Source organism: Condylura cristata, unplaced genomic scaffold (genome assembly GCF_000260355.1).
Source record: "Condylura cristata isolate star-nosed mole 26May11 unplaced genomic scaffold, ConCri1.0 scaffold00021, whole genome shotgun sequence".
Classification (NCBI taxonomy): domain Eukaryota; kingdom Metazoa; phylum Chordata; class Mammalia; order Eulipotyphla; family Talpidae; genus Condylura; species Condylura cristata.
This window is the reverse complement of record NW_004567122.1, coordinates 585470-611724: the sequence shown is the minus strand read 5'-3', so window position 1 is coordinate 611724 and position 26255 is coordinate 585470. Positions and strand designations below refer to the sequence as shown.

Here is a 26255-nt window from a genome sequence, read left to right as displayed (position 1 = left end):
CCAGGGGGCTGGGTGAGGGTCTGCAGCCCGACGCCAGCGTGCAAGGCCTGGCGTCCTGCCGCGGTGGGCCGCTCGGGGTTCCGGCCGGGGGGAGCCCCTGGCAGCGCCCTCTTCTCCGGGCTGCGGGGAGGACGCTGCCGTGGCTCGGCACGGAGGGAAGCCGGGGGTCCTGTTCCTGCCTCGACCCCTTTAAGAACCTTCGGGGGGAGATCGTTCGCCACTGCAGGTGCAGTTGGTGTGAGTGGTCCGTCGGCGAGGGAGAAGGTAGGCGTCCCGAGCCTCGGGCGGCGGAGCCTCCACCTCCGGTGGTTTAGTCTCATTTTCTTGCTCCAACTTCTACCCTGCATTTTAAGATGGCGGCTGCTTTAACTGGTTCAGGCTCTTTCCGGCGTCTCCTTTCGTAACAAGAAGAAATAATATTCTTTGTTAAATGTTAACTTTTGCGTGGGGCTGTGCTCCGCTCCAAGGCCTCCTGCTCTGACTAAGACCTATATTCGAGATCCGACCGTATTTCCCTCTTTCTAACTTGTGTGTGTGTGTGGGGGGGGGTGTTCTCTTCTTGCACAATCGAGGAGGGTGGAGTATTTACAGCTAACTTGAACCAAAATGTCAGGGAATAAAAAGCCTTCCTAAAACTAGGCGACAGGCGGCTGGGGTTAGAAACTGGGTTTAAGGCAGGTCGGGTTTTCCTTGTTTGTTTTTTTTAACTTCGCATTGAAGGCGTAACAATCACTTTCCTAAAGTAGACTTGATACTGCTTAATTTCCCACTTAGTACGCATGACTTTGGTCAAGTTGGTGTTTTACCACAGGTAATGGTTTAGATGTTACTCAGTGTACTGCTGCTGAAAATCAAACCTTGTTTTAGGCGTTGTATGGTCATTGTCAGTTTATGTGAAATACAAGATCTGTGCATCTGAGATCATGGACGAGGAGGACGAAAAACTCGTTAACGTGCTTGTAGCAAAAGATTTGGACACTTGGAAGGTTGGCAACACATTGGAGAAACATAGTTATATTTTACAGCCTACATTTGGTACACATCAGAACTTTTCGATATGGGAATTGATTCAGCCCACTTAAGATGTGGACTAATTTGTAATACATAGCTTTTTATGTCTGGAACAGAAGCACTTTAAAGATTAAAGATCCCTCCTCCCCCAATTTACAGGGGCTACCCAACTGTTCCTAACTTTAACGACTTAAAAGTTGTAGAGACAGTATTAAGGGTAAATGTGTGAAGTTTGGTGCAGGAATGCTCCAGCTAGAATTTTAGAATCGGGGGAGCATCTGTGTACCTCTGTAAAGTGAATACTTGTTATAGCTGAATAATAGGACCCTTAGTATATGCCAGGCACTATTACGGATACTGTGGGGATGCAGCAGTGAACAGAAACTTCCGATTCCTAGAGTGGGGTTTTTTTTGTTTTAAAGGATTCAGCGGGTAAATTTGTGGCTTTGAACAGACCCCCAGCACATGGCACTCACTATTTTTCTCCTATTTTAACGTCAACTATTTTTAACCTTCAAAACTAAAGAACTTCTGACTTTTAGGCTGGTGTTTTTTTAATACCACTCTTGTGTCTTTAAGATCTGGATAAAAGAAAACACTTAGAAATTGGAAAAAGCACTGTTTGGGGCACTGTTGATGGAACATGTTGAAATTTTTCATCTAGTTGTATTTTGTTTTACAGCTGTTGCTGTTCAGATCATGGAATGAACGCTTTAAAAAAAGAAAAGGGGGGGCAAAAACTCAGTTCCCAGTAGTTTCATTAAGTGGAGGGTCTGGATGTGTGATTCACTTTTAATTTAGGCAGCTGTTCTAGAAATACAGCGTTAAGTAGGCTTTGGTATTAGTGTGACTTTCTGTATATACTTACTTTGAATTTATTGTCTGAAGCTTCCAAATTCCAAATATTAACATGTCTATATTCCTCACTGGTGTTTTATTGAAACATGCTTATTGTTGGAATAGTCTTTGCCGTTAATGTTGGTGAAGCCACGTAGTACTTCTATCAGTCTTACTCTTTGTTTTGGGGGGTTAGTTTTTAGGTGACCGTAGTATGGTGTTGTGAGGTTACTTATTAGGAAGAACCAAAAACAGGAATTCCCCAGTTGATCAGTGATGTTTGGGTTTTAGGCAGTTTTACTCCACATTTAAGCAAAATGACTGCAATGCATGTGTTGTGGTAAGCTACAGTGCACAAAATAGAGTGTGAACCAAGCCTAGAAGAATAGCTCTTTGCTTTGTGTTTGCAGTGTGTCAGAACTCTTTGAAGGACTTGTTAACTCACTTAACCTGAGGAAGTGGGTACAGCTATCCCCGTTTTGAGATGCTAAAACTGAGCCACAAAGAGGCTTCAAAAGCCACTAGGTTCTTGCCAGCCTGGGGCTTGGGAGTAAGAACTTAGGGGGTTGCTCCACAGCATGTGCTCTTGTCGCTACACTTTGTCATCCTCTTCAGTTTTTGGTGTTCAGCAGTGCTCTGCATGTCTCATTCTGTGCCTCATAGCTGATTTTGGCATCTGGTACCGAGTACTGTTGCTGGGTACTCCATGCTATCAAGGCAGTGAATTTTCACAGCAGTGGTACCAGATAGTCTTACCTTTCCACTTTAAACAAGGAAATCGGGCTGAGAGGTTAAAAGTTGTATTGCCTGTGGTCACATAGCTAGTAAGGGACTGAAACCCAGTCCACCTCAAGAGTGCAAGTTCTTAAAACTCCTAAACTGTACGGCTACCTTGAACCTTATCAGTTCCTTTAGATTTGGTGGCTGAATAAGTTGCTTTTTTCTTCCACTTAAATGATTGAGTTTTAACTCTGCTTCTTAGGTTATAGTTAAATTGAGACATTAGCTAACAAATGTTTTAAAGATCAGGGTGGACTTTTTTCTTCTTAGTCTTTTCAGGAAAGCTAATTAAGAGATGTTTTCATGCCAACTAATTAGGGATGTCTTAAAGTACATCAGATCAGCCTGTGTAGATTAGACACACATATTTTATCTCTCATTTGTGTTTTTTAAGATTCTCAATGTTTGTCTATAGCTAACACACCTTATGGGTTATTTGTGTGACTGAGGAATGCCGGTCATATAATGACCTCAGTATGTGAATAAGGGTGTGACTTGCTTTGATACACTTTATGCTTTGCCTCCATCGTCATACTTACCTACAGTGCTAATGCTTTTTTTATTTGTGCATATATAAAGTTGAATACTATTGCTAGCACTGGGGGAAAATTATATCAATAGATAGCAGTCACTACATTACATGTAGCTCCAAGATAGACTCAGTCCTGAGAACTCTCACAAGCTTTTAGCAGTAACCATCCCTTTCTATTAAAGAAAAGATACTAGGTTCCTTATCCTGAGCATAAAATATTTCAGATTACTGTATAAAAGCTTCGACCTGCTTTAGCATCCACTTCGATTATATTATTGTGAATGAGGGGGTAGCAGGCATTACTTTTGTGTAGCCTAGTGTTTAACAGGGTTTTTAAAGAGTGTGGGTACATGGGAGCTTATCAGACTTACTGAGTAGTTTTCTCTGGGGACAGGCATAGTTCTGAAATATCTCCTACGTGGTTCTGAAGCCTTTCTCGGGTTAGGAGCTATGGACAGAGGATTAGGTCTGACTGGGTGTTACCACAGTAGTCTAGTCCCAAGGGATGAAAAGGCAGCAGGGCCTGTCCTTGCCCATAAAAATTTCTGATTTCAGTAGACAAGACTTGCATTTAAACACCTGAATAGGTGTTGGTCACCTTGTGACAGAAGTCAGGGTGTTAAAACACTTTTTTAAAAGAAATTAAAGAATTACCCCATACAAACCAGTATTTTGAAGTGACTAAAATGAAATGATTATTGTTCTTTCACTGGATATTTTGTGTTCTTGATTAGATTTTGCTACTATACCAGTGATCTTAATTTCAAAATTAAATAATACAATTAATATAACTGTGTTTTTGCTGTATCTTAATCAGCCAATTTCTCTACTGATAAGATCTATTCTTAAAGCTATATTCCCCCTGTTATATAGGGGAAGGAGAAAGTGCAATAAAATATTGTGCTTTGTTCAAGCACTGGAATTTTTTTTGACATCTGATTTTTAGCTTCAATCACTTTGGACATGATCCAGTCTCAATGTGAGACTTTCAACTAACGTCTTACAGCTTAATAGCTGAATTTACCATATATAATCTTTAGGTCTCACTTAAGATTTGCTTTCTGGGTTGATACCAGTTGGTTTTTGTTTTTAATATCCAAAATACATCCTTTCGTGATCAAGATCTAATTTAGTTTGGCTTTCTGTCTTTGCCCGTTCAGATAATGCTCGCAGTTTTGCATAATCTTCAATAATTTGGCTAATGGTGATCCAAAGAAAGAAAATTGTATTACTCATTCGGTCTATTTGTTGTACCTTGTCTAATGAACAAGCATACTTTTATCACCTATAATTATAGCTAAACAGGAAGTAAATATCTTGTCAGTGATGTAATGAGATATGTTAGGTAGCACCTACCTCTTAATTTTTAAGGTTAAAAGAAACATTGAGTTACTCTCCAATCTTCTAAGTTCATTGTATCTACATTCTTTTTTTTTTTTTTTCCAAGATTTATTTATTTGCATACAGAACTGGGGTACAGGCCAGAGGCTCAGGGGCGGTGAGAGGCTTCACCAGAGACAGAGTGGGGAGCAGAACAGGCAGATCGACGAAGTACACTGCTGAGGGGAGCAGCGGGCGGTCAGGAGAGGTCTGTCACGCCATGTGGTCTCCTCCGGGGCAGGCGAGCAGGCGGGAATCGAACTCATGCGGGAATCCAACTCATGCATTCCCAACTCATGCGGAAGCCGCTTTAGATTCTCAGTGCTGTGCTTTAACCCGCTGCGCCACCAGGGAGGGCCGTACTTACATTCTTAACTTTACTATTCTCAAATCTCGGAACTTCTTTCATATTTCAAGATCTTTTAACCAAACTTTGTTTTTGTAGTAAGTTTAGGTAAACATACATTTTAAGATACTTTTGTTTTCTTCCTTGACATTTGTGTCTACCTGAGATATATAGAAATTTCACATTAAAGGCAGTAAAATTTTTGGTCACTATATAATAAACCTTGATATTTATAGCAACAGCTAGCGCTCTTGACATGCCTAGATAATACAAATAGCCAGACAGCGTTTTAAGTTTTATCGTGTTCCGAGTATGCACCTTTAATTTTTTTTTTTAATCTTTTTTTTTTTAAGATTTATTTATTTATTTGTACAGAACTGGGGTACAGGCCAGAGATGCGGAGGGTGAGAGAATTCACCAGAGACAGAGCGGGGAGCAGAACAGGCAGATCGACGAAGTACACTGCTGAGGGGAGCAGAGGGCGGGTCAGGAGAGGTCTGCCACACCATGTGGTCTCCTCCGGGTCGGGCGGGAATCGAACTCATGCGGAAGTGGCTTTGGCTTCTTAGTGCAGTGCTTTAACCCACTGCGCCACCAGGGAGGGCCTGCACCTTTTAATTTTATGATGGCTTCTTTAGGCTAGTTTCTACCTCAAATTTCCTTCCAAGGGTTTTCCTCTCCATACCTTCATTGTACAGCCCCCAAGTTAGTCTAGGTTTAAGAGGCAAGGGCTGTCATTATGGAGCTGATTTAAGATCATCATACAAATCTTTTTTTTTTTTTTTAGATTTATTTATTTGTGCATACAGAACTGGGGTACAGGCCAGAGGCTCAGGGGCGGTGAGAGGCTTCACCAGAGACAGAGTGGGGAACAGAACAGGCAGATCAACGAAGTACACTGCTGAGGGGAGCAGCGGGTGGGCCAGGAGAGGTCTGCCACACCATGTGGTCACCTCCGGGGCAGGCGGGGATCGAACTCATGCGGAAGCGGCTTTAGATTCTCACTGCTGTGCTTTAACCCGCTGCGCCACCAGGGAGGGCCACAAATCTTTTTTAAGTCAAGTACAAGTTTTGTGAGGAATAGACAGAAGAAACTAAATTTCATTGAAGGCCTGCGCTTTCAGTTGTCTGCAAGTGATAAAGAACTGTGTTTCTACTGTCATCATAAGCTTTATGTAATGATAGGCAAGAGGACTAGCAGAGAATAGGGTAATAGGGTTGTGGGATGTGCTGATGGTAAATACTGTACTTAGGAATCGGTGAAGTTGGTCTTAACTGCAGGCAAGCCTTTGAGGAGATGATGGAACTGGACAGACTCCGTAAATTAACAGGGTTCGCATTAGAGCTTTGTTTCATACGTGTTGGCTTTGGGTACATTTAGCTATAATATGTAAGTAGTGGCTATAGCTCAGAGTTTCTAGCAGAAGGCTTAAATTCTTGCTGGAGGTATTAACTTTTAGTAGAGATTGTCCTAACAGGGCTGTGCTCCGTAGCTTCGCTTTTCAAGGATAGTTCTTTTATTTCCAGTTTATAAACTCAGGTGCAAAGGACCATTTCTTACACTTCCTATCATTTCTTCAGATTGTTAAATGTGTTCAGTACCATGGCTTGCTGTTTTTGCGTAGTCATTGAATGAGGTGTAGATACTGAGCAGCAAAAATACAAATAGTACACGGAAGCTTTTAGAGCAGAGTCTCTTGGCCTTTTTGTGTTTTTGCTTAAAACTAAACTGTTACAGAGCTCCTGTGTCTCCAAAGATCAAAGAAGATTTTCCTTGAAATAATGAGTCCTGAAACAGGAATGGTCAAACTTCTTTAGTCACATACCTCCAAAGGCAAACACGCTGTACCTGTTGATTGGTTTTAAGTCTGTCCCTTAAAGCTATGATACTTTTAAATTTTAATGTCATTAAATAAGGTGAAAAAACCATCAGTTTTTAAACACATCCTTACTATGAGAAACTGGTCTTTCTGAAAGACCTGTTCTGACTCTAGACCTGTTTTTCAAGGTGTCTGCTAGATCTTCAGTGTGTCCTACCCATGAACTCAGGTCTCCCGTTCTCCTGGTAAAAGGGAGATAAGGCTGTAGCCATGGGTAATAATGCTCAGTGTTTCATATCATTCTCATCCCAGTGGCTTTTAATGAATGTCCTCTTTACTGAATTACTGCCACAAGTTACCCATGTATTCACCTGCTAATCTGCCCTGTCTGTACCTACTAAATGGGTACACAGATACATGGGTGTATTTAGGATATAACTTAGTTTAAAAAATAAATAAAACTTAACCTGTGGAGTAGACTTTGCTACAATTAAAGATTCTTAAAATAACCAGCCCCCTTTTTTAGCACATCTACTCACCTCCAGCATCTTGTGTCTCAGACCAAACTATAAACAGGTGTTTACAACCTGTGAGCCTTCACACCCCTGGCTTTGAGTTTCTTCTTGGATGCTCATTCATCACAATACAGCTCAAATGTCACTGTTTCAAACCCTAGCAAGGCCAATGTTTACCTTTTCAGGGTTCACAAACCTTTTGAATGCTTTTATTTTAACCACTTACATGGCTAAAATGTAATTTTTTTATTTATTGTGCCTACTTTCCGTTGGTCAGTCTTTTGGAAGAAGCTGTTCATGTCTTGTCTTGGTATTTTCGCACCTTACCATGCTTCCTGCCTAAAAGGCAGTCAGTCTGCTTATGAATAAATGGAATGTTTTGGTGATGAGACTTTGAAAACTCAATGTAAATTAATTTCTCGTTCTGTAATCACATTGAGACATTTTGCTAGTTAGGATATGTGGCTTCTTGCTCTGGTTTAATTCTGAAGTTTTTGCTTCATTAAGATTTGAGTTGTCTTTGTCAGCAAGACCTCAAGCATGGAGTTGTTTTCTTTAGATGCAGTAAAATGTGTAATTGACAGTGTGCCGCCACCCTAGTAGCACTCTGCTCAGGGTGGGGCTCTCTTTAGCTGTTGCATGTTTTGGTTTGCCCCTCTTGGATATTAGAAGGAAACTGGGGTCTTTTGCATTGGAAAGAATAGCTTTAGCAAGGAGATGGAGCAAGCTCGGAACTGACTAACACATTCATATTGCAGTCAGTTCTGAGTTATCTCTGACACCCAACTTGGTCTCCTTCATTCGCCTGTAATTTCAGGGCACATGCCTGTGGCTCTGGGTCATATCCTCACAGCTCATTAGAGAAGATTGAAAACCTTGGGAAAGAGGGGACACACTGAAATGGTCATGGTTATTTTTTGACCTGTTAATCACTGAGGCTGAAGGAACAAAATTTTATGGTTAACATTAAGTGAGTAATTGGTTGGCATATTTGGAATGAGGGGGAAACATCCACATGAAAGGTAGGACATGGTGGGGTTTTTTTGTTTGTTTGTTTTGTTTTGTTTTGTTTTGGTAGGCCACATCGAGGAGGTATATATGGACGAGTGGCCCCATTTTTTCACCCTGCTAAGAGTCTCTTGTTCGTTTTTGCTATGAGTATAATAAAGTCAGAATTTTTGGTATCGTGGGAGGGAAGTTCAGGTACAGGATTTAAAAGATAAATTTTAATTCTTTAAGTCCTTTTTCGGTGTTGAAATTAAAGTAGATATTCATATAATTGGCCAAATTTTAGGTGTTGATTATTATAAGATGTGGAAAATAAGGCAGTTAGAAATTAACTGAAAGTAGTAATAAGACCCCAGAATTCAGTGTTCGCTAGGTGAGATCATGCATTCACTCCAACAGATTGATAATACAAGTTTATGTAAAGGCTTGGTGATTCACAAGTCATTGGGCACAACAACTCATTTCTTCTTTGAGAGATAGCATATCATTCATAATTAAAATATATATGTTTTGAGTAGGGTGTTGAGATATTCTAGGTCAACTCTGCCCATTGCTAAATTTTCATTTATAATGAGGGTGTTTCAGTGTTGTTAGGCATTTTCTTAGACCTGCCAGCATGAACATTGGTTTTTATTGAAAAACAACTACTAGATATTTTTCTTCGAGGATTTTAGTTTAATCTATTACATTCAAGCCTGTGTTTTTTAAGTAGGTATTGTATGGTGGATAGGTCAGTATAAGCATTCTTGGGAATGCTTGATTTCAATACTTACCAGACATTTGTAGAGAGAATCACCTGAAATTGAAATTTCTGTAATTCAGAAGTAGAATGAAGTTGGTTATTTCATGTGACAGCCTAATAGCATATTTTCTTTAAAGTCCTACCCACAAATGCTCCATGAACTTGCTCACCTTGTGTTAACTGATGTGTTGTTAATAGCATGACTTAAATTGCTAGGCAGCTGTGTTACAGACAGAGATACGCACATGGGTTTATCAGATGGGCTCGAAATACAAGTGAGGTAAGGCTCTGTTATTGCAGGTAGCCTGTTCATGAAAGTTGTTTCAAAAGTGAGGGAACATTATCTCAAAACAGTGTCATTTAAAAGTGAGACTACAAACTGCTACCATATTGGCTGCAGTGTGTATCTGTTTGTACTTAGGATGTGTTGGGGCTTTTGAATTGCACGTATAAATTTGCATTTGGGTTTTAATAACATTTTTTGAAAAGTCAGACTATGATCTTTTGTTAAGTGGGCAAAGGGTTCTTTGAAACGGGTTTTTAAAAAAAATATTATTATAATGGTTTTATTTTTATATCATTTTGTGCCTTTTTCCATCTCGGTTGTAAGCACCCGTGTGCCATCACCAAATGTCTCTGGCACATAGTTGTGGAGCAGTAAGTCTTTAAACCTTAACGTGAATTATTTGGACTTCTACCCTTCTTAAGGAAAAAGGAAGTACAGAGAGTGGCTTCAAGCTTGTCTTTTGCAGGGGTGGGAAATGTTAAACAGTAGAACTTGTTATTTGTAAGTTTTTGGACATGAGAGTTTTCTGTTCTTATCATAAGATAAAGAGGGCGTTAAAGCAGATTGCCATTATAAACAAAAATTAGGCTTATCCCATGGCATGCAGCTAATTGCTGTGTAAGACTTGGTGTATGGTCCATGAGAAGTCATTTGCTCCGAAATGGGTAGGTGGTTAACTTAACTTGCCAGAATATCTTTTTATAGTAGTTTTTAAATACTTGGTTCAGACATTGTTCACTGTTTTCTGAGATCTTTAAAAGCTAAAACCTATAGTTTTTAACTACTAGAGATAAAAATTTACTGTAACTTCTACTGATAAAAAGCGCGCAATGAGTTTTAGGTCTTAAAATATGTTGACTCATACAAGCATATTTACAAAGATTAGCAAAAAGTCTGATCGGATCCTCCGTCTTAAGATTGTGTTGGATGACCTTATAAGGAATTGTATTGTTTCAGAAACAAACTGGCAGACTGTGTCAATATAATTCTCTCCCAGTTTTATGACATACTGAATCTGTATTAGTGATAGATGTGTATATACCATGATTGTGATGTATGTATGTATGTGTGTGTTGTGAAATTACTACAGTTATTATTACTGCATAACTTAATGCAGTAAATCTCGGCTAACTAGTGTTGATTTTGGCCTTTTTTTTGAAGTATACGTTGAACATTGGAGGCAAGTATTCTGATTAACTCTGCTATCTTGTATCTTCCCTTAGGGACCCACTATTTATTCTCTGGTGGTCTATAAATTTCTAGTCCAAGGAATTTTATATGTAGGCATATATAGCTATCATTATATCATGATTTTTTTTTTTACAACTTTTTCCCTCACTGGTGTGTAACTATTTCCTGTGTCCGGTTATAGAAAGACACACTTACATATTTGTTGGATATACAAGGTCAGAAGTAATTGAAGAAGCTACGTGTCTTGCTAAGAGCAAACTTGCCTACCTAGAGAGATAGGCGTTGCCATTTCTTCAACATTGAGTAAAGACTAGGTTGAGTTGAGGGAATAAGGAGATGAAGCCAAAAGAATCTAGCACCATGAGCGATTTTAAAAAAAAAGGGGTCAGCGAGGTGCAGAAATAACAGTTTCAAAGACAGTGGAAATAAGAGCCTTGGAAGATGGTGTGAAAGTTCAGTGACAGCATACATGCTGAGGGCAGCTTTACTTGAATTCTTTTAAGAGTTACTGATGCATATGAGAGGTGCAGGGAATGCGGATGCACCAGAGACAGTGGAGAGCAGAGCCTGGCAGATGGACTGAAACACACTGCTGCGGGGAGCAGCGAGCTAGACAGAAGATATCTGCTGAGTCCTGTGGGTCAGCTCTAGTGGTTGCAGGGTAGTTCTGCACTTCAGTACTTTGCACTACCAGAAAGGCCCATTATCTGAATTCTTAAGCTATAAGCTCCTTCATTTTACAGCAAGACAGTTCTTTTCTTCTAATCAGAATTTTCACGTAACAGTGCATTATATATGTATATGTTCATGGATTCTGGCCACGGTCATCTGGAATGTGCCCATAAAATATTTGTACCTGCCATGTCCTAGAAATGGGCTGGGGTTACTTAAGTTTTTTTCTCTCAATAAAATGTAATGTAAATTGTTACATTTTCCTTAAATTGGTGAAAGTAACCAGAAGCAGTTGACTCTCTTTGCTTGCTTGTGTTTTCTGTTAAGGTTACATGACCCATCATTTTCTGTCTTGGTGTAGGAACTTAGTGATTTGGCCCGTGACCCTCCAGCACAATGTTCTGCAGGTCCAGTGGGGGATGATAGTAAGTAACTTCCAAGTTCATTTTTATGGTAATTCCAAAGAGCATGTACATTTTTAGATGATAACAATTCTTTTCTTTCTCTCCCCCCCCCCCCAGTGTTTCATTGGCAAGCCACAATTATGGGACCTGTAAGTATTAAATACTTCGATTTTTGGTTTTTGTTGGAAATCCAGGACTGATCGAGTTATGGTTTTTTTGACTTGTTTTCTAGGTTCCTTTTATTAACAGTGATTGTGTTTTGGATATGTCATAGTTCAACTTCTTTTAAAGAAACAATTTAATGAGTTAGTCATTCATTATCTGTAGTCTGTGTGTTTTCTAGAATATAACCTCCATGTGGATTTTTTTCTTCTTTGAAATGGAGATGATTGGGATTTTGGAATTACTTGAAGAACTAGTCAAACTAACTTTCACCTACTTTGATTTACCTATAGGTACTTTTTTATGTAAATGTGACCTTTAGGCAACCTGAAGAAATAAGGGACAAAAAGCAATTTATAATAAAATAGCTTGTCCAGGGTCTTGTTTTAATTGGTCAAGGTTATCTTTTTCAGTTTGTTAAATGCATTGTCATTTTTTGCCAAGATTGATAAATGATACACGAAAACTTTTCATTTTTAATAATAGTTTATTTTTAGATCATTTTGTGCCTTTTTCCATCTCAGTTGTAATCCCTATGGGCTTCCCATTGCCAAATCACCCATGTGTCATCACCATGGTCCCGTGCACTCCACCCCCATAAAATGTCTCTGGTGTATAGTTGCTTATTATTATTTTTTCCCCCAGTCCTTTATATTCCCGCTAGTGGTGAAAACTATCTGTTATTTTTCTTTTTCTTTCTGGCTTATTTCACTAAGCATGATCCCATCTTACATTGCTGCAAAAGGCGTGAGTTTATCTTTTTTTTTTTTTTTTGGCTGAGTGATATTACATTGGAGACTAGAAAACTTTTTAATGAAAATTCCAAATAGGGAGTGGATGAAATTACCAAGTAGGAGGAAAGAAATAGAAGAAAGGGAAGAAGAGAAACACTTGTGTAGTAAAGAGTATATTCTGGAGAGTAGGTGGAAATGAGACAAACTAGATTGGTGGGAACCACCTTGGTAGTGGATTTACCTGTATGCGTAGGAGTTTGAACTTTATCTTCAAAGTTGTGCTAGATTTCCAGCAGGGAGGTAACATAACATAGCACAACCTTTTAAAACACTTCAGCATGAGGGTTAGAGGGATAAAGTGGAGAAAGGTCAGTGCCATGGCAAGGCATTGTCATAATGTGAACAAAAGATAGAAAGGTTTGACCTGAGTTGTTTAGTGGCAGTGTGCTCAGAGGAGAGGAGTTGTAAGAGAGTGTAAAGATCTTTACATTTCTTTAACTATTCTGACTTTGAAGAAATGAGAATGCAGCTGTAATGTCTGGTTTGATTCACTGTGGTTTGAGTTTTGGACACATTAGATAGACATCAAGTGGAAACATCCATATATGTCCTGGGCTGGATTCACTAGAGAACAATTCAGGAGTCACCAAAATAAGTGATAGGAAGGATGGCAGCTTGGACTGATTTGAAAAACAAAAATCAAGAGTAGGTTTCTCAAAGACACCTAGCATATATGTTCTGGGTTTCCTCTAAGACTTGGGTCAGTTTGCTGATTAACTTGTGTTTGGTTTACTGTCAATTTAAAAGTAAAGTTGATTTTCTTTAGTAATAGTGTCAATTGGGGGGGGGGTTAGCATATTTTAGTTGCATTCTGATCTTTTAACATGTTTTTGATTTTGATTCGGAGTTGAATTGTAACCGTGAAATAGAATTGGTTTTGCTTAAATCCATCATAGACTGTATTAAGCAGGTACATTATTTGATGGGAGTGAAAGCTTGAACAAAAGTTTTAGACTTGTAGTTTACAGAAACTTTAATATGTAGGCGTAACCTTAAATTGCAGTCTTCCATATTGGCCTATTTTATAACTTTACTAGAATAAAATGTGAGCTCTACCTAGTAGTATCTCCCAAAGGTTTATTCATGGAGACACTTGTAAGATGTATTTTGTAAGGGATTCTTTATACTCAAAGTATAATTAGCAGAAAAGCAGAGGAGAAAGTATGATGTGCATGCCTGAAAATTTATATTTTCTACTGAAGTAGAAAAACAAACATGCCATGTTTTCCATAGTACTCCTGTCGATTTGCTGTAAAGAATTGGGTATGCATTCAAAAGAAAAAAAAATGTTTTTAAAAGTGGGAATTTTGAGGAGCCACCTGGAAACTAAACTTTCCTTAAAACGTCTTTGTGTTCTGCTTCTGCTGTTGAAGGTAGTTGCAGGTCACCTACAGTAGCTAAGATTTTGTTTGCCAGAGTAGCAGTGTACATGACTTTCATCAGAAGATATTCTACAAATGCAGCTTTCATTCTCATCATACGTTTGCTTGATAGATAGTACTGAACGTAGGTTTACAGTTGAGTGTACTTTGGTGAGCTACCAGATCGAGAACGTTTGTGTTTCTGGACTTTTTCTACAATTTCTTAGGCAAATGGGATCTAAGTGAAACTGTTAATTAGAAAGCTTGGTATTTCTTCCATTAATATTAACTGAGTTGTGGGCTGATTTAGATTCTATTAGGTAACTTGGGTTTAAATTAGAGAAATGCTTTGGAAATAGAGATGTTATGGATTATTTACAATATTTTAAATATCAAGAATTAAACATGTTTTTGTATTCACAGAATGACAGCCCATATCAAGGCGGTGTATTCTTTTTGACAATTCATTTTCCTACAGATTACCCCTTCAAACCACCTAAGGCAAGTATTCCTTCCCGCCCCTAAAATATGTTAGTTTGAATTTATTTATTATTTTTTCAGAGGAATAGAGCACTCCTAAAAAGTAAGGGTTCTGGATAATTAAAGCTAAATGGGTGTTTGTGTATATAGATAGTGAATAAGAATAATTCAGTGTCTGTGTGTATAGAAGTGAGTCACTGACAGAAAATGTTGACTCTTAACTTTTAGTTACAGCCAGACCTAGGTTTGAACTTTGTATATGGAGATAAGAATTGGCTTGTCCTCAGTGTTGCAAGCCTCACATAACAGTACATGGATGGTTTGCTTTTTGAAGTGTCACTGTGTTTCTGTTGTGATCTTAGGGTTTGAGTTTGCATGAACAACTGATTATCCAAACAGAGTTGTCTAATGCACTAAGGTGACTTTTTATAGATATGAAAAGCATGTAATCTTTGACTTAGCATTAATTCAACCGGTATGAATAGCAAAGATAATGTTTGGGATAGTCATGTTCATTTTCCACATACAGTAAAATGCAGGCTCAAATACCTTGGTAATTTGGTGACTTAAACAGAGCTGTTCTGTACATTGTGGTTACATTCAGAAGTTACATACTTTTTCGTGAATGTTTAATAGCCTTCAAATTCCTGTTTGACACAAGGTAGGACTGAAGTACGAAACATCCTGCCGTACTGTTGAATAAAATTGTTGCTGGTCATTTTAATTGAAAGGGCGACTCCTCAGGTATCTTGAATTATATATCTTGGAGTATTAAAAACCTGTTTCTGTAATTTTCATCTTTCATGTATGTAATTTAGGTTTTAGCCTAATTTACTGAAATTGGGACTATTTTAAGTTTTCCTAAAAGTCTCCTGTTTGAATTTTTAGGGTGTTTGTCATTACTTGGGGAAAATATCTAAAAGTCTTTTATCTATTTTAGGTTGCATTTACAACAAGAATTTATCATCCAAATATTAACAGTAATGGCAGCATTTGTCTTGATATTCTAAGATCACAGTGGTCTCCTGCTTTAACTATTTCTAAAGGTAAAAATACTTAACAGAGAAATAAGACTTGTGCTGGGCTAACAGCTGAATTTTTGTATCAACTTTGAGAGGTGGGCAAGAAATAAGTGGTCTCAGTTTTGCTCTTTTGACAGTTTTGAAAGATTTTGTAGGTTAAAAAACTGTAAATTTAAGACGACAGATTCTGGGGGATGTTAAAATCTGTATTAGGGAGTAGACATTATTTGTAAATAATAGCAAATTTTGTTTTAATAGATCTTGGTATTTGTTCTCCCAAGCCACTTGTACATCTCGCTATCTTCCTTGATGTCTTTTAACAAAACGGTATGCCTAAAGTTAATAGAGCTTTTAAATCTTGGGGTTTCCATTATAGGAAAATCTGGACTTTTTCTGTGTTTTGTTTTGTTTTGTTTTTTTTTAAAAGCTTGTAAACCCCATAGCTAGCTAAGTGAACATGGTGGGATATCTGCTTAATGACTATCTAAATGAGTTTCTAAAGTGCCTCTAGATGAAATCTGCTCTTGTACATTTACTATGGAGCCATGTGTAACATCTCTAGTGGGTTGTCCCCTCCCCACATGACTGTCTTGGCTGATGGTGAAGTGTCTCTACGACGTCACTTTTTTCGTGGTTGAATAACTGGTGGCTTGTATGTCGCTTTACCCCACAAATAAAATCACCTGCTTCAAAACTACTTGTAATGACAAGGAAGTCCTGTCCTGCAATAATTTCCATGCTTTGGTGTGGCTTAGGACTCCTTTGTTACACAAAATTAAGTTTTTAATGTTGCTAATTATGACAAATGTTCCATATGCTTGAAAATAGTTAGCTGTACGCATTCTTGTTTTCTGGTTGAATACTTAGTGACTAACATTCCCCAAATTGTTGGAATAAAAATATTTTGCCATAGAGTGTTCTATGCTTTTTATGAGCGTGGTCAATGCAAAGGAAAACAGGCCCTGGGTATCTTTAAACTTTTCATAAGCTTGTGCAGTGTGTTCCGATCTCCTAGAGGAGGGCAACGTAGCATTTCCCAGACTTAGTTTTGACTAGAGTCGTTTTGGGATGTAAAGAAAAAAATTATAATGTTTTTGGTGGGTGCTGCTATAATCGTCACATAAATTTAGATCTATTATTGGACCAAGTCTTGGCTACATTCTACTTTCTTTTCAAGTTAGCCCTAGTTTCCAATGTCCCTAAAGCCAGGTTCTACATTCCTATTTCTTACTGTTGACTGGGAGTGTAGTATGGTGCCAAAAGCTGTGTTGGGTGTGTTCGATTTTGTGTCTGCCCCCCACACTTAGGTTTAAAAGCCTATTACAGAATTTCATGATAACTGTTGTCTTCATCCACCTGTAATAGAGACTCCAAACTTTTCCATCTTGGAGTTTTGTAGTTGTTAGTGCCCCGTTAGTCTGGCAGTAAACAGTCATTCCACATGAACCTGAAAACATGCGCCACTTGGGATCAGCGCTAGGATTTCTGTGTTGGACCCCCACCACCACCTGGGCAGAGAATGGATTTTTTTACTTTTTATTTTTTCTAACAGGTAGGAATAATATCTGCGCGTGTCCACAGGTGTTCTTCCTGAAGTTGTTGGACAGTGTTGCCATCATCCCATTCCCCCAGCACCCCAAGAAACTTGTTTAGATTCCAGTGCCACTTAACTATTTAACAGTAAATAAACCAGTATGGCAACATTTGACTACCTTGTAATTCCTAAGTGTGGCAGCATTTTTGTTAGGTAATCAGCATTAACCTGGATACCATTTTTAGCTTCACTTATTTTTATTTGTCAGGAGCTTGTTGCCTATGAAGCAAAGTTAGTGACACTTTGTGACATCAAAACATTAATAAAAATCCTTTGAGGAGTGTGGTTCATGCTATATGGTTTTTGTTTTTTTGTTTTTTTTTTTTTAAGATTTATTTATTTATTCATACAGAACTGGGGTACAGGCCAGAGGCTCAGGGGTGGTGAGAGGCTTCACCAGAGACAGAGTGGGGAGCAGAACAGGCAGATCGACGAAGTACACTGCTGAGGGAAGCAGCGGGCGGGTCAGGAGAGGTCTGGCTCGCCATGTGGTCTCCTCCGGGGCAGGCGGGAATTGAACTCATGCGGAAGTGGCTTCAGATTCTCAGTGCTGTGCTTTAACCCGCTGCGCCACCAGGGAGGGCCTGGTTTTTGTTTTTTAATAATAGTTTATTTTTACATCATTTTGTGCCTTTTCCATCTCAGTTGTAACCCCTGTGGGCATGCTATATGCTTTTAAATGGTCTTTTTTCCCCCCAAATTTCTGGTTCTGGCTAACAGTCTCATTTGCATTCTTGCAGTTCTTTTATCCATTTGTTCACTGCTATGTGACCCAAACCCAGATGACCCCCTAGTGCCAGAGATTGCACGGATCTATAAGACAGACAGAGATAAGTAAGTATGTCGTCATTGAAGGAAATTGCATAAAAGGTGGTTTTCTAAGTGGTCAGCCTTCTGCTGTTAAGTTGTGACAATGCCGAGAAGACTTTACTTGAATCTTACTACTGGTAAGATGATAGAAAAAATATGCAAACAGCTAGTTACAGAAATGTAGTTCTTAAAATTACTAGGTTTTAGTTTTATGTGACTGTGAATAGCCCCTCTAAAGCATTTCTGCTTTTCTCACATGCTCATTATTTTGTCATTTAATTAAGCTTTGGGTAAGACAGCACATTTCTCTTAGCCCCAATTATGTTTTTGAAAAAAATGCTTAATACTCCCATAAAAACTTAATGCAATAAATTCCTCGAACACAATTTTATGTACAACTTCACCATTATGACTTTGGTTTGTTAATGATTAATGCTGAGTGTACTTGTCCAATTAGGTACAATAGGTTAGCGAGAGAGTGGACAGAGAAATACGCTCTGTTGTAGGGTAAGCGGGCCTGCACTCCGGTGCGCTTACTCGTGGTGCTGCCAGCACTGAGTGCTGCATGCTCTGAGGCACTGTCTCCACTAACACGCTCACAGGGTGGCACTTTCTCAGAGCTGCACACTTAACTGCCTGATCTCTTCAGCGGGAAGGTATACTCAGTAGTTGCTACTGCTTGAGAGTATTTTTTGCATGGCAAAGTAGCTATATAGTGTTAGTGAGAAATGAAAAGTTACCTTTTCAAAGTATGTCATTCAGATTGTTCATTTGAAAGTTGGTGTATTTTGAACTTTATCAGTATTTGTGTGGAATGTGGTGATTTAGTTTATATTTTGCCAAGAGATGAGAATTTAAGGGGGAAAACATTTTCAACTAAATATCTACACTAAACATTCATTACTGACAAGCATGCTTTCAGTGTCAGTGATACTTTTTGGCTCCCTGGATGCTAAATGAGCCATTTGTTGAAAGTGCTGGCTTTTTGAGAGCATATGCTTAAATGAGGTAACCATGAGTTGGTAGAAAGAACTTAACATGTTAAAGTTTAGAAAAGTGGTTGAACCTTATTTGAAACGAAGCTAGCATTAATATTTTATAAAATGCAGTATTAAAACTATAAATGTAAACATTTGTGGCCTTTAATGTATGTAATTTCTTAAGAGTTTTGTTTTTAGGATAAGTATTCTACGGCATGACTGTAATAACAGGGACAAAGTTAACATCAGTAGTGATCTTTGGCAATAAATAACTGCTTGGGTGTGAATTACCTGTTCATGTTTTTGAAAATGTGTCTGGTTGTACTAGAGATTGCCATCCTTCAAGCCTCAAGTGGAGTTACCCTCCAGTCCAGGTTTTAAAGTCAGCGTCTGATTTAAAGTGAACATTCAGGACCACCACCTCTTACCTTAAACTGTTTGCTTTCTTGTCACTCTACCCACTGTCTTCCCCATCCTCTCTCTATCCCAAAATGCCATAGGCCCTTTTTCCCCACAAACGCATTCCCTGTTCTGATAATGCCTCGGGTTAAGTAATTTCTAAGAATTTCCGATAAAATCACCAGTTTTTGGTCTTCGCAGAAATTTCAGTGGAAGTATAGAATGTATGTACTATTCTGACAAAGTCCGTGATGAACTGTAAGTTTTGATAATAGTACAGTTTGTCCGAGTGAATACTAATGGTAGATTTTTTTAGTAAAATACCTCTAGTAGAGTGAAAGGTGTTTGATATTTTGCTAGCTTTTGCAGTCTAGTGCTGCTTTTATTAAAACACTACTTTTCAGTGTATTGGAAGCCTAAGGGCCTCATTATCCATCATGTTTGAGTAACAATGTTGTTTCCCTCTTGTTAACTTTGTACTAATGGTACCCATTAGAGGTGACTCCATAATGAGTCAGGAGGTAAAATAGAAATTCTTCCTCCTCCCTTTTAACTTGTTAAATAGCATCTTCTTTATTTACAGGTACAACAGAATATCTCGGGAATGGACTCAGAAGTATGCCATGTGATGCTACCTTACAGTCAGAATAACCTGCATTAGAGCTGGAATAAACTTTAAATTACTGTTCCTTTTTTTGATTTTCTTATCCGGCTGCTCCCCTGTCAGACCTCATCTTTTTTAATTTTATTTTTTGTTTACCTCCCTCCATTCATTCACATGCTCATCTGAGAAGACTTAAGTTCTTCCAGCTTTGGACAATAACTGCTTTTAGAAACTGTAAAGTAGTTACAAGAGAACAGTTGCCCAAGATTCAGAATTTTTTAAAAAATGGAGCATGTGTATTATGTGGCCAATGTCTTCACTCTAACTTGGTTATGAGACTAAACCATTCCTCACTGCTCTAACATGCTGAAGAAGCCATCTGAGGGGGGGAGATGATGGATGCTCAGTGGTCACATCAGAGAAGAGCATTGTTCTAGCAGCATCCATTCTTGTCTAAACCTTCCACTGTTAGAGATTTGAGGTTACATGATATACTTTATGCTCATAACTGATGTGGCTGGAGAATTGGTATTGAATTTATAGCATCAGCAGAACAGAAAATGTGATGTATTTTATGCATGTCAATAAAGGAATGACCTGTTCTTGTTCTACAGAGAATGGAAATTGGAAGTCAAACACCCTTTGTATTCCAAAATAGGGTCTCAAAACATTTTGTAATTTTCATTTAAATTGTTAGGAGGCTTGGAGCTATTAGTTAATCTATCTTCCAATACACTGTTTAATATAGCACTGAATAAATGATGCAAGTTGTCAATGGATGAGTGATCAACTAATAGCTCTGCTAGTAATTGATTTATTTTTCTTCAATAAAGTTGCATAAACCAATGAGTTAGCTGCCTGGATTAATCAGTATGGGAAACAATCTTTTGTAAATGCAAAGCTGGGTTTTTTTATATATATATATATATATATATACTGTTGGGATTTGCTTCATTGTTTGACATCAAATGATGATGTAAAGTCCAGAGGAGCGAATATTTTGCCATGTTCACTTAAAAGTGCAGTCTGTTACAGGTTGACACATTGATTGACCTGATTACGTGGAATTAATAAGCTATTGGGAGTGTAGCTTTAGTGTGCTGCACATGATACTGGCGGCCCTGGAGTTCATAGATGGACCTGGGACCCAGCAGCTTTGAGACGTGTGTTTGGAGTCAGACAATTTATTTTCCAGGTACAACCCCATCTAACTAAATTTTTCCTCACCCTGTACATTCAACAGCTGAAAAAACCATAATGTGGGGGTAATAATGAGTCAAATTTTACAAAATAAAAGTCCTGTTTTGGTGTGGGAGCTGTCCCGAGGCTGTGTTGAAATGACTGTGTGGGGTACTGAGTGTCCACTGAGGGGTTTGTTCAGCCATCTACATTAATGAGCATTTAAATGCAACAGATACCATTTCAGGGGACTTAACATGAATGAATAAAAGTCAATGCGATTGGATTATTTGTTTGACAAGTGCTATCTGTGCCACTAACTTAACTTCTGTAGTAACAAGGGCATTATCATTCTTCACCCTTCCTAATTCTGATCCTAAAGTTTTAATTTTTTTCCTGGTTATTTTGGTTTGTCCATTGCTTTCTTACAATCCTGTATGCCATTTCTAATACATCTGTGACTTTTTTCCACTTCCACATTTTTGCACTGCTTACACTTAATGTGCAATCTACTCCGTGTCTGCACACAGATGTGGAAAGCTAGATATAAAATAAATGTTAAAGCTTGATTTTTATAAGCATTTTAATATGTAGTTTGGACATGATTTATTGACTTACAAGGTTCTTTAAACTGGAAGTGATATGCATGTCTTCCGAAGATGTTCTAACTTAATTCTGTAACACACATTTCATTGAGAAATACCAGCCCAGCTGTAGTTTTCCAGTAAGTCCACATTTGCTTTAAATGAATCAAAGGTAAATAACATACTGTTAAAACTATTTTGGACTTGGATTATAGGAGATTAGTAACTTCACAAGGTAAGAAGTAATCTTAGCCTGTTTTCAAAATAATTATGAGATTACTGTACATTATGATCTCAAAATAACAGCTTTAGTAGGCACGTCATATTTTGGAAGTCAGCAGTTAAATGCCAGAGCTTCTGGATTCCTATATTGGCTTTCAAAAGGACCTTTTTAGCCATAGATGACCGTTAACGTATTTATTGAGATGACTTCCTTAAACACTGGTGGTCACAGAGTGTCCAACTTGATGCTTTCTACAACATTTCTATGTCATTTAAAAGGGAACAAGCCATAAAGGCTTCTCCAGGTTTAAAAGAACAGTAAAGTACCTGGAAAACCAACATTTTTTAATGTATGGACACTTAGACATGAGATAGTCTCCAATAAAACGTTCAGGAGAACCCAAGGATTTGCCCTCCCCGCATTTGTCAGTGCTAGTGCCGTGTGTTGGACTGATGTACATATTCACAGGTTGAAATTTGGCTCTTCTAGATACTTCATATGGCCTTCAATGCATACGCTGAGATTATAAGTTCTTAGTTCTGCTTAACCTATAGTCCAGTTGACCTGTTAATGGTAAAATCAATATCAGATACTTTCAAGTGATTTTTTTGTTCCTGGGCAAGTTTGCAATGTGGTAATAAGACTTCATTTAAAAAAAAGTATTTGTTTTCTTATGTGGGTGTACTCACAATTTTTTAAAGTATGAACCACTGTTAAACTAGTGGTCTCAGGGGTCGTGAAACACTCACTTTTTATTTTAATGACTTAGTTGAAATATGCTTCCAATACCATGCTGTGTTAGTGATTTGGGATCAAGTCAAATTAGCTATGTTTTGTGTTGGCATAACAAAACTGTTACATGATTGTTGACACTAAGTGATATGTCATATTTTATGAGGAACCCAGTGCAAGTCACTCAATATTGTCTTAACAGTGACATGTGCATAAAGGCTTGTAATAGTTAAGGCTCATTGAGCTTAAAAGGAATTGTTACCATTAAAGTCTGTGTTCAAAGACACTTCCGTCTTCCTCAGTAATTCAGCCAATGTGAAGTACACGAGTTCAGTGTCCTAGAACAAACTGGTCTGTAATAAAGAGATGGGGGTGGAGGGCTCAAAAGTGGCCCTGAGACTACCAGTATCTGCCATTTGGAGAAATCTGTAAAATGAAAAACTTAAAAGTCTAATTCAGATGCCCAGTGGCCTGTAGCACACACACCCAGATGGGTGGTGAAAGAGTCCTTTGGCTCTGGAAACTGCATAGTAGTAATCCTTGGCCTGCATGTCCTCAAATTTGCTGACTCTTAACTAAAAATCATGTATGCTCAAGCATGTTAACATTTCAGCTATCTAATGTGTCTTCAGTGGTTGAATTAAATGCTTAGTCGATGTACACATTTGCTTGATAGGCCTTAACATTCGACAATTTGACTAGTAATTCTCAAATTTGTAACTAAGCTCAAACTTCAGTATGGATGTATCTGGTTCATTCGAGACCAAGTAATCAGCAGCCAGGTACAAAAGTGTCAGCTGTGTGAGAATTTGAACCTTGTTCTATGGCCTTAGAATAGTCAACTTTTTTGAGGGAGAGTGGAGAGGTGTCCTGTTAACTAGGTCTTAACCTATACTCACAAACAGGCAGATGCTGTACACTAGCTATGCAAACTTTTTTTAAATCAGGTGTAAGTTCTTTGTAAACTGGGGGCTTAAAAACAGGACAACTCTACCCTCAGACTTCTCTCTAGAGTGTCCTAGAAGAGCTAATGTTAAAAGATGACACTAATGTCTACAAAGGGGAGGAGTGGAGGTAGCGGGACCTGTTTGTGTTTGTCTTAACTGCATTTCCCCTGCTCCTGTGACTGCTCAGGGCTTTTGAGGAAAGGTTTAAGATTAGCTCTGAAAACAGTGTTTCTGCAAATTGCTTTTGCCTGGAATCTTGTTCTAGATACTGCTAACCATTTACCTCCTTCCAAGTTGTCTCTTGCTAGATGACATATTAAAGCGCCTTCTTAATTTTTCCTATATTGTAGAAGATGGTTTTATAAAGTGACTCATGTTTACATACTATTGAAGTGAGCTTCTATATGACCTCCATTACAATTTTGAACATTGTCAGTAAGGCCAAACAGTGGGATGCTTCCTGTGCCCAGTTGCCTAAGAACTCGGCTAGTTTTGTCACTTGCTAACCTCCCAGCCCCTCCCCTGGGTGCCTGGTACCTCGGGATCTTCCAAGATGTGAAACAGGTAATGACCACACAAATGCGTGTGCATGCACACACCAGTAAAAGCAAATTTTGATTTGTAACAGCTCAAATCCCAAGCAACAACCTTGCTATCACCCTCAAATATTAGGCATCTACTGTTGGTCCTCTGAAGTTTGAGTCAGACTGTCAGGGTCCTGCTGCTGCATCTTCCCAGGATGACTAGCCGTCTCCAGAGTCGTCTCCGTGCTGTTTACTTGGTAGCAAACTTAGAGGTATCCCTTGTCCAGAGTAAACCCAAAACGCAAAGCGGTGCACGTGCTCTGCCTTCACCCCAGCCTAAGCACTCCTGATGCCCACCACTCCCCCAGTCCTTCACTCGGCCCTAGCTGAGTCGCACAGTGGTCTTTTCCAGGAGGAGGTTGCCCTTGTTCCCTTTACTAAAATTGCCTTAACCCGGATGCCCTTAATTGTTGGGCCTCTCCAAATGCCGACTTAACAGTAGTGGTTTTCTCAACTCTTCAATACGAACTGCCAACAGCTCTGCCACTACCTAGTGCGCCGTGGCAGTCCAGAGGCATCCTCTGAGAGCTGGGGTCTTCTCTGATGTGTTCTATTACATTCCTCACTCACCACACTGCCTGACGTATTATTGGGGGTATTCCATAAAACTTAACAGATGGCCACGCTAAAATGCCCCTTGCTTTATTTTTTTTTTTTTTAAACTCCTGCAATACACTATAGAAAAAGAGAAGATAATTTATTTTCTGACCACCATAAGTAAAAGAGCAGCACTGTGAGGCTAATTTCAGTTTTTATTTGTGGGTAATCACCGTGATCGATTCCCTATGTAAAAGGAGTTAAACGTGCTGGGGTAAAACAAGAAAGAAAGGGGCTAGGGTTAGTGTCAAGAAAGAAAGGGGTATGCTCAAAACAACCAAATTGAACCGGACTCCACAAAGAGTATAGCCACTGGCAAGCTTTCCTGAAAACACTTAAAACCGAATGAAGCCATTTTCATGACTGAATCCCCAGGATGCACAGTGATGTCACGGGAAACAGCCCCACTTACAAGGGAGAGCCTGCATGATGGAACTCCAGTGCTCTGTGCCGCAGAACATCCTCTCAGAATTTGTCATGGTCATTTGTCCGTGAAGACTTCCAACCCTAAAGCATAGTCTATAAATGGTCCCAGGAGACAAGTAACAACAAGATTCAGCAGGAACTCAGTAAGAGCTCACAAAAATCAGAAAGAAAAAAAGTTCGAGGAACATAGCACCTTGAGTGGGAGACAGCAGACTCACAAACGATTCATAAATAAAAATGGATCATTCAAATTGGGGAGAATATGTAAAATACTAACAAAAATCAGAAAAAGTTTAGAACGAATAATGGAATCCAGCAAAATTTCTGGATACAAAAATCACAAAAGAGCTATACCTAGCAATGAACAATCTGAAAAAATTCTATTTACAATTGCATTAAAAAGAATAAAATGCTTAGGAAGAAATTACATATGGAAATACCAAACTGGCAAGCTCAACACTATAAAATATTTCTGAAAGAAATGCAAGACATCTTAAATAACACCAAAGACACCCTGTGCTTATGGAGCAGAAGATTTAAATGGCAATACTTCACAGATTTTATGGACTTCTACAGATTTTATGGAATCCCAAAGATCCATTGACTGCTTTTGGGAAAAATGCAGGACTTAAATCTCGTATAGAAGGGCAAAGGTGTGTGAAAGTTAATCCTGAAAAAAGAGTTGAAGACTGACTCATATTCTGATTTCGTTTTTTACTAGAAAGCTGCAGCAAAACAGTAGAGTACTAACAAAATTTTATATTACAAACCATTGGGATAGAGTTGATAGTCCAGAAACAGAGCCATATACATCTTGAGATCAACGGAGTTTCAGAAAGGATGCTAAGACCATTGGATAGGAAAAGACCAGTCTCTTCAAGAACTTGAGCAGAAACAACTGGCTATTCATTCACATGCAAAAGAATGAATTTGGAATCTTCACATCAAATACAGAAATTAATTCAAAATGGACCAATGTCCTAAATGTGAAATCTAAAATAATAAAACCCTCAGAAGAAAAAAGGAGTAAATTTTTCATAACTTAAGATTTCACAATAAATTCTTACCTATGATAACAAAATCACAACTGATGGAAGAAAAAACAGGTAAATTAGATTGTGTCAAAATCACCAACTTCTGTGTATCAGAACATTATCACTGAAATAACCTACAGAGTGACAAAATATTTGCATATTATATATCTTTTTGCATACATGAACAGTTCAAAAACTGTGCAGTCATCCTACTGCGGA

General features: G+C 38.5%; 1 protein-coding gene across 1 annotated transcript; it reads left to right on the top strand.

Annotated features, from left to right (window-relative positions):
• Positions 1-11449: 11449 nt before the first annotated feature.
• UBE2D3 (ubiquitin-conjugating enzyme E2D 3) lies at positions 11450-22734 on the top strand. Its single transcript, XM_004686594.2, has 6 exons — positions 11450-11545; positions 11642-11673; positions 14265-14342; positions 15262-15367; positions 17678-17771; positions 19710-22734. Coding segments are annotated over exons 1-6 (357 nt in total). The 5' UTR covers positions 11450-11544; the 3' UTR covers positions 19756-22734.
• The last annotated feature ends 3521 nt before the right edge of the window (positions 22735-26255 follow it).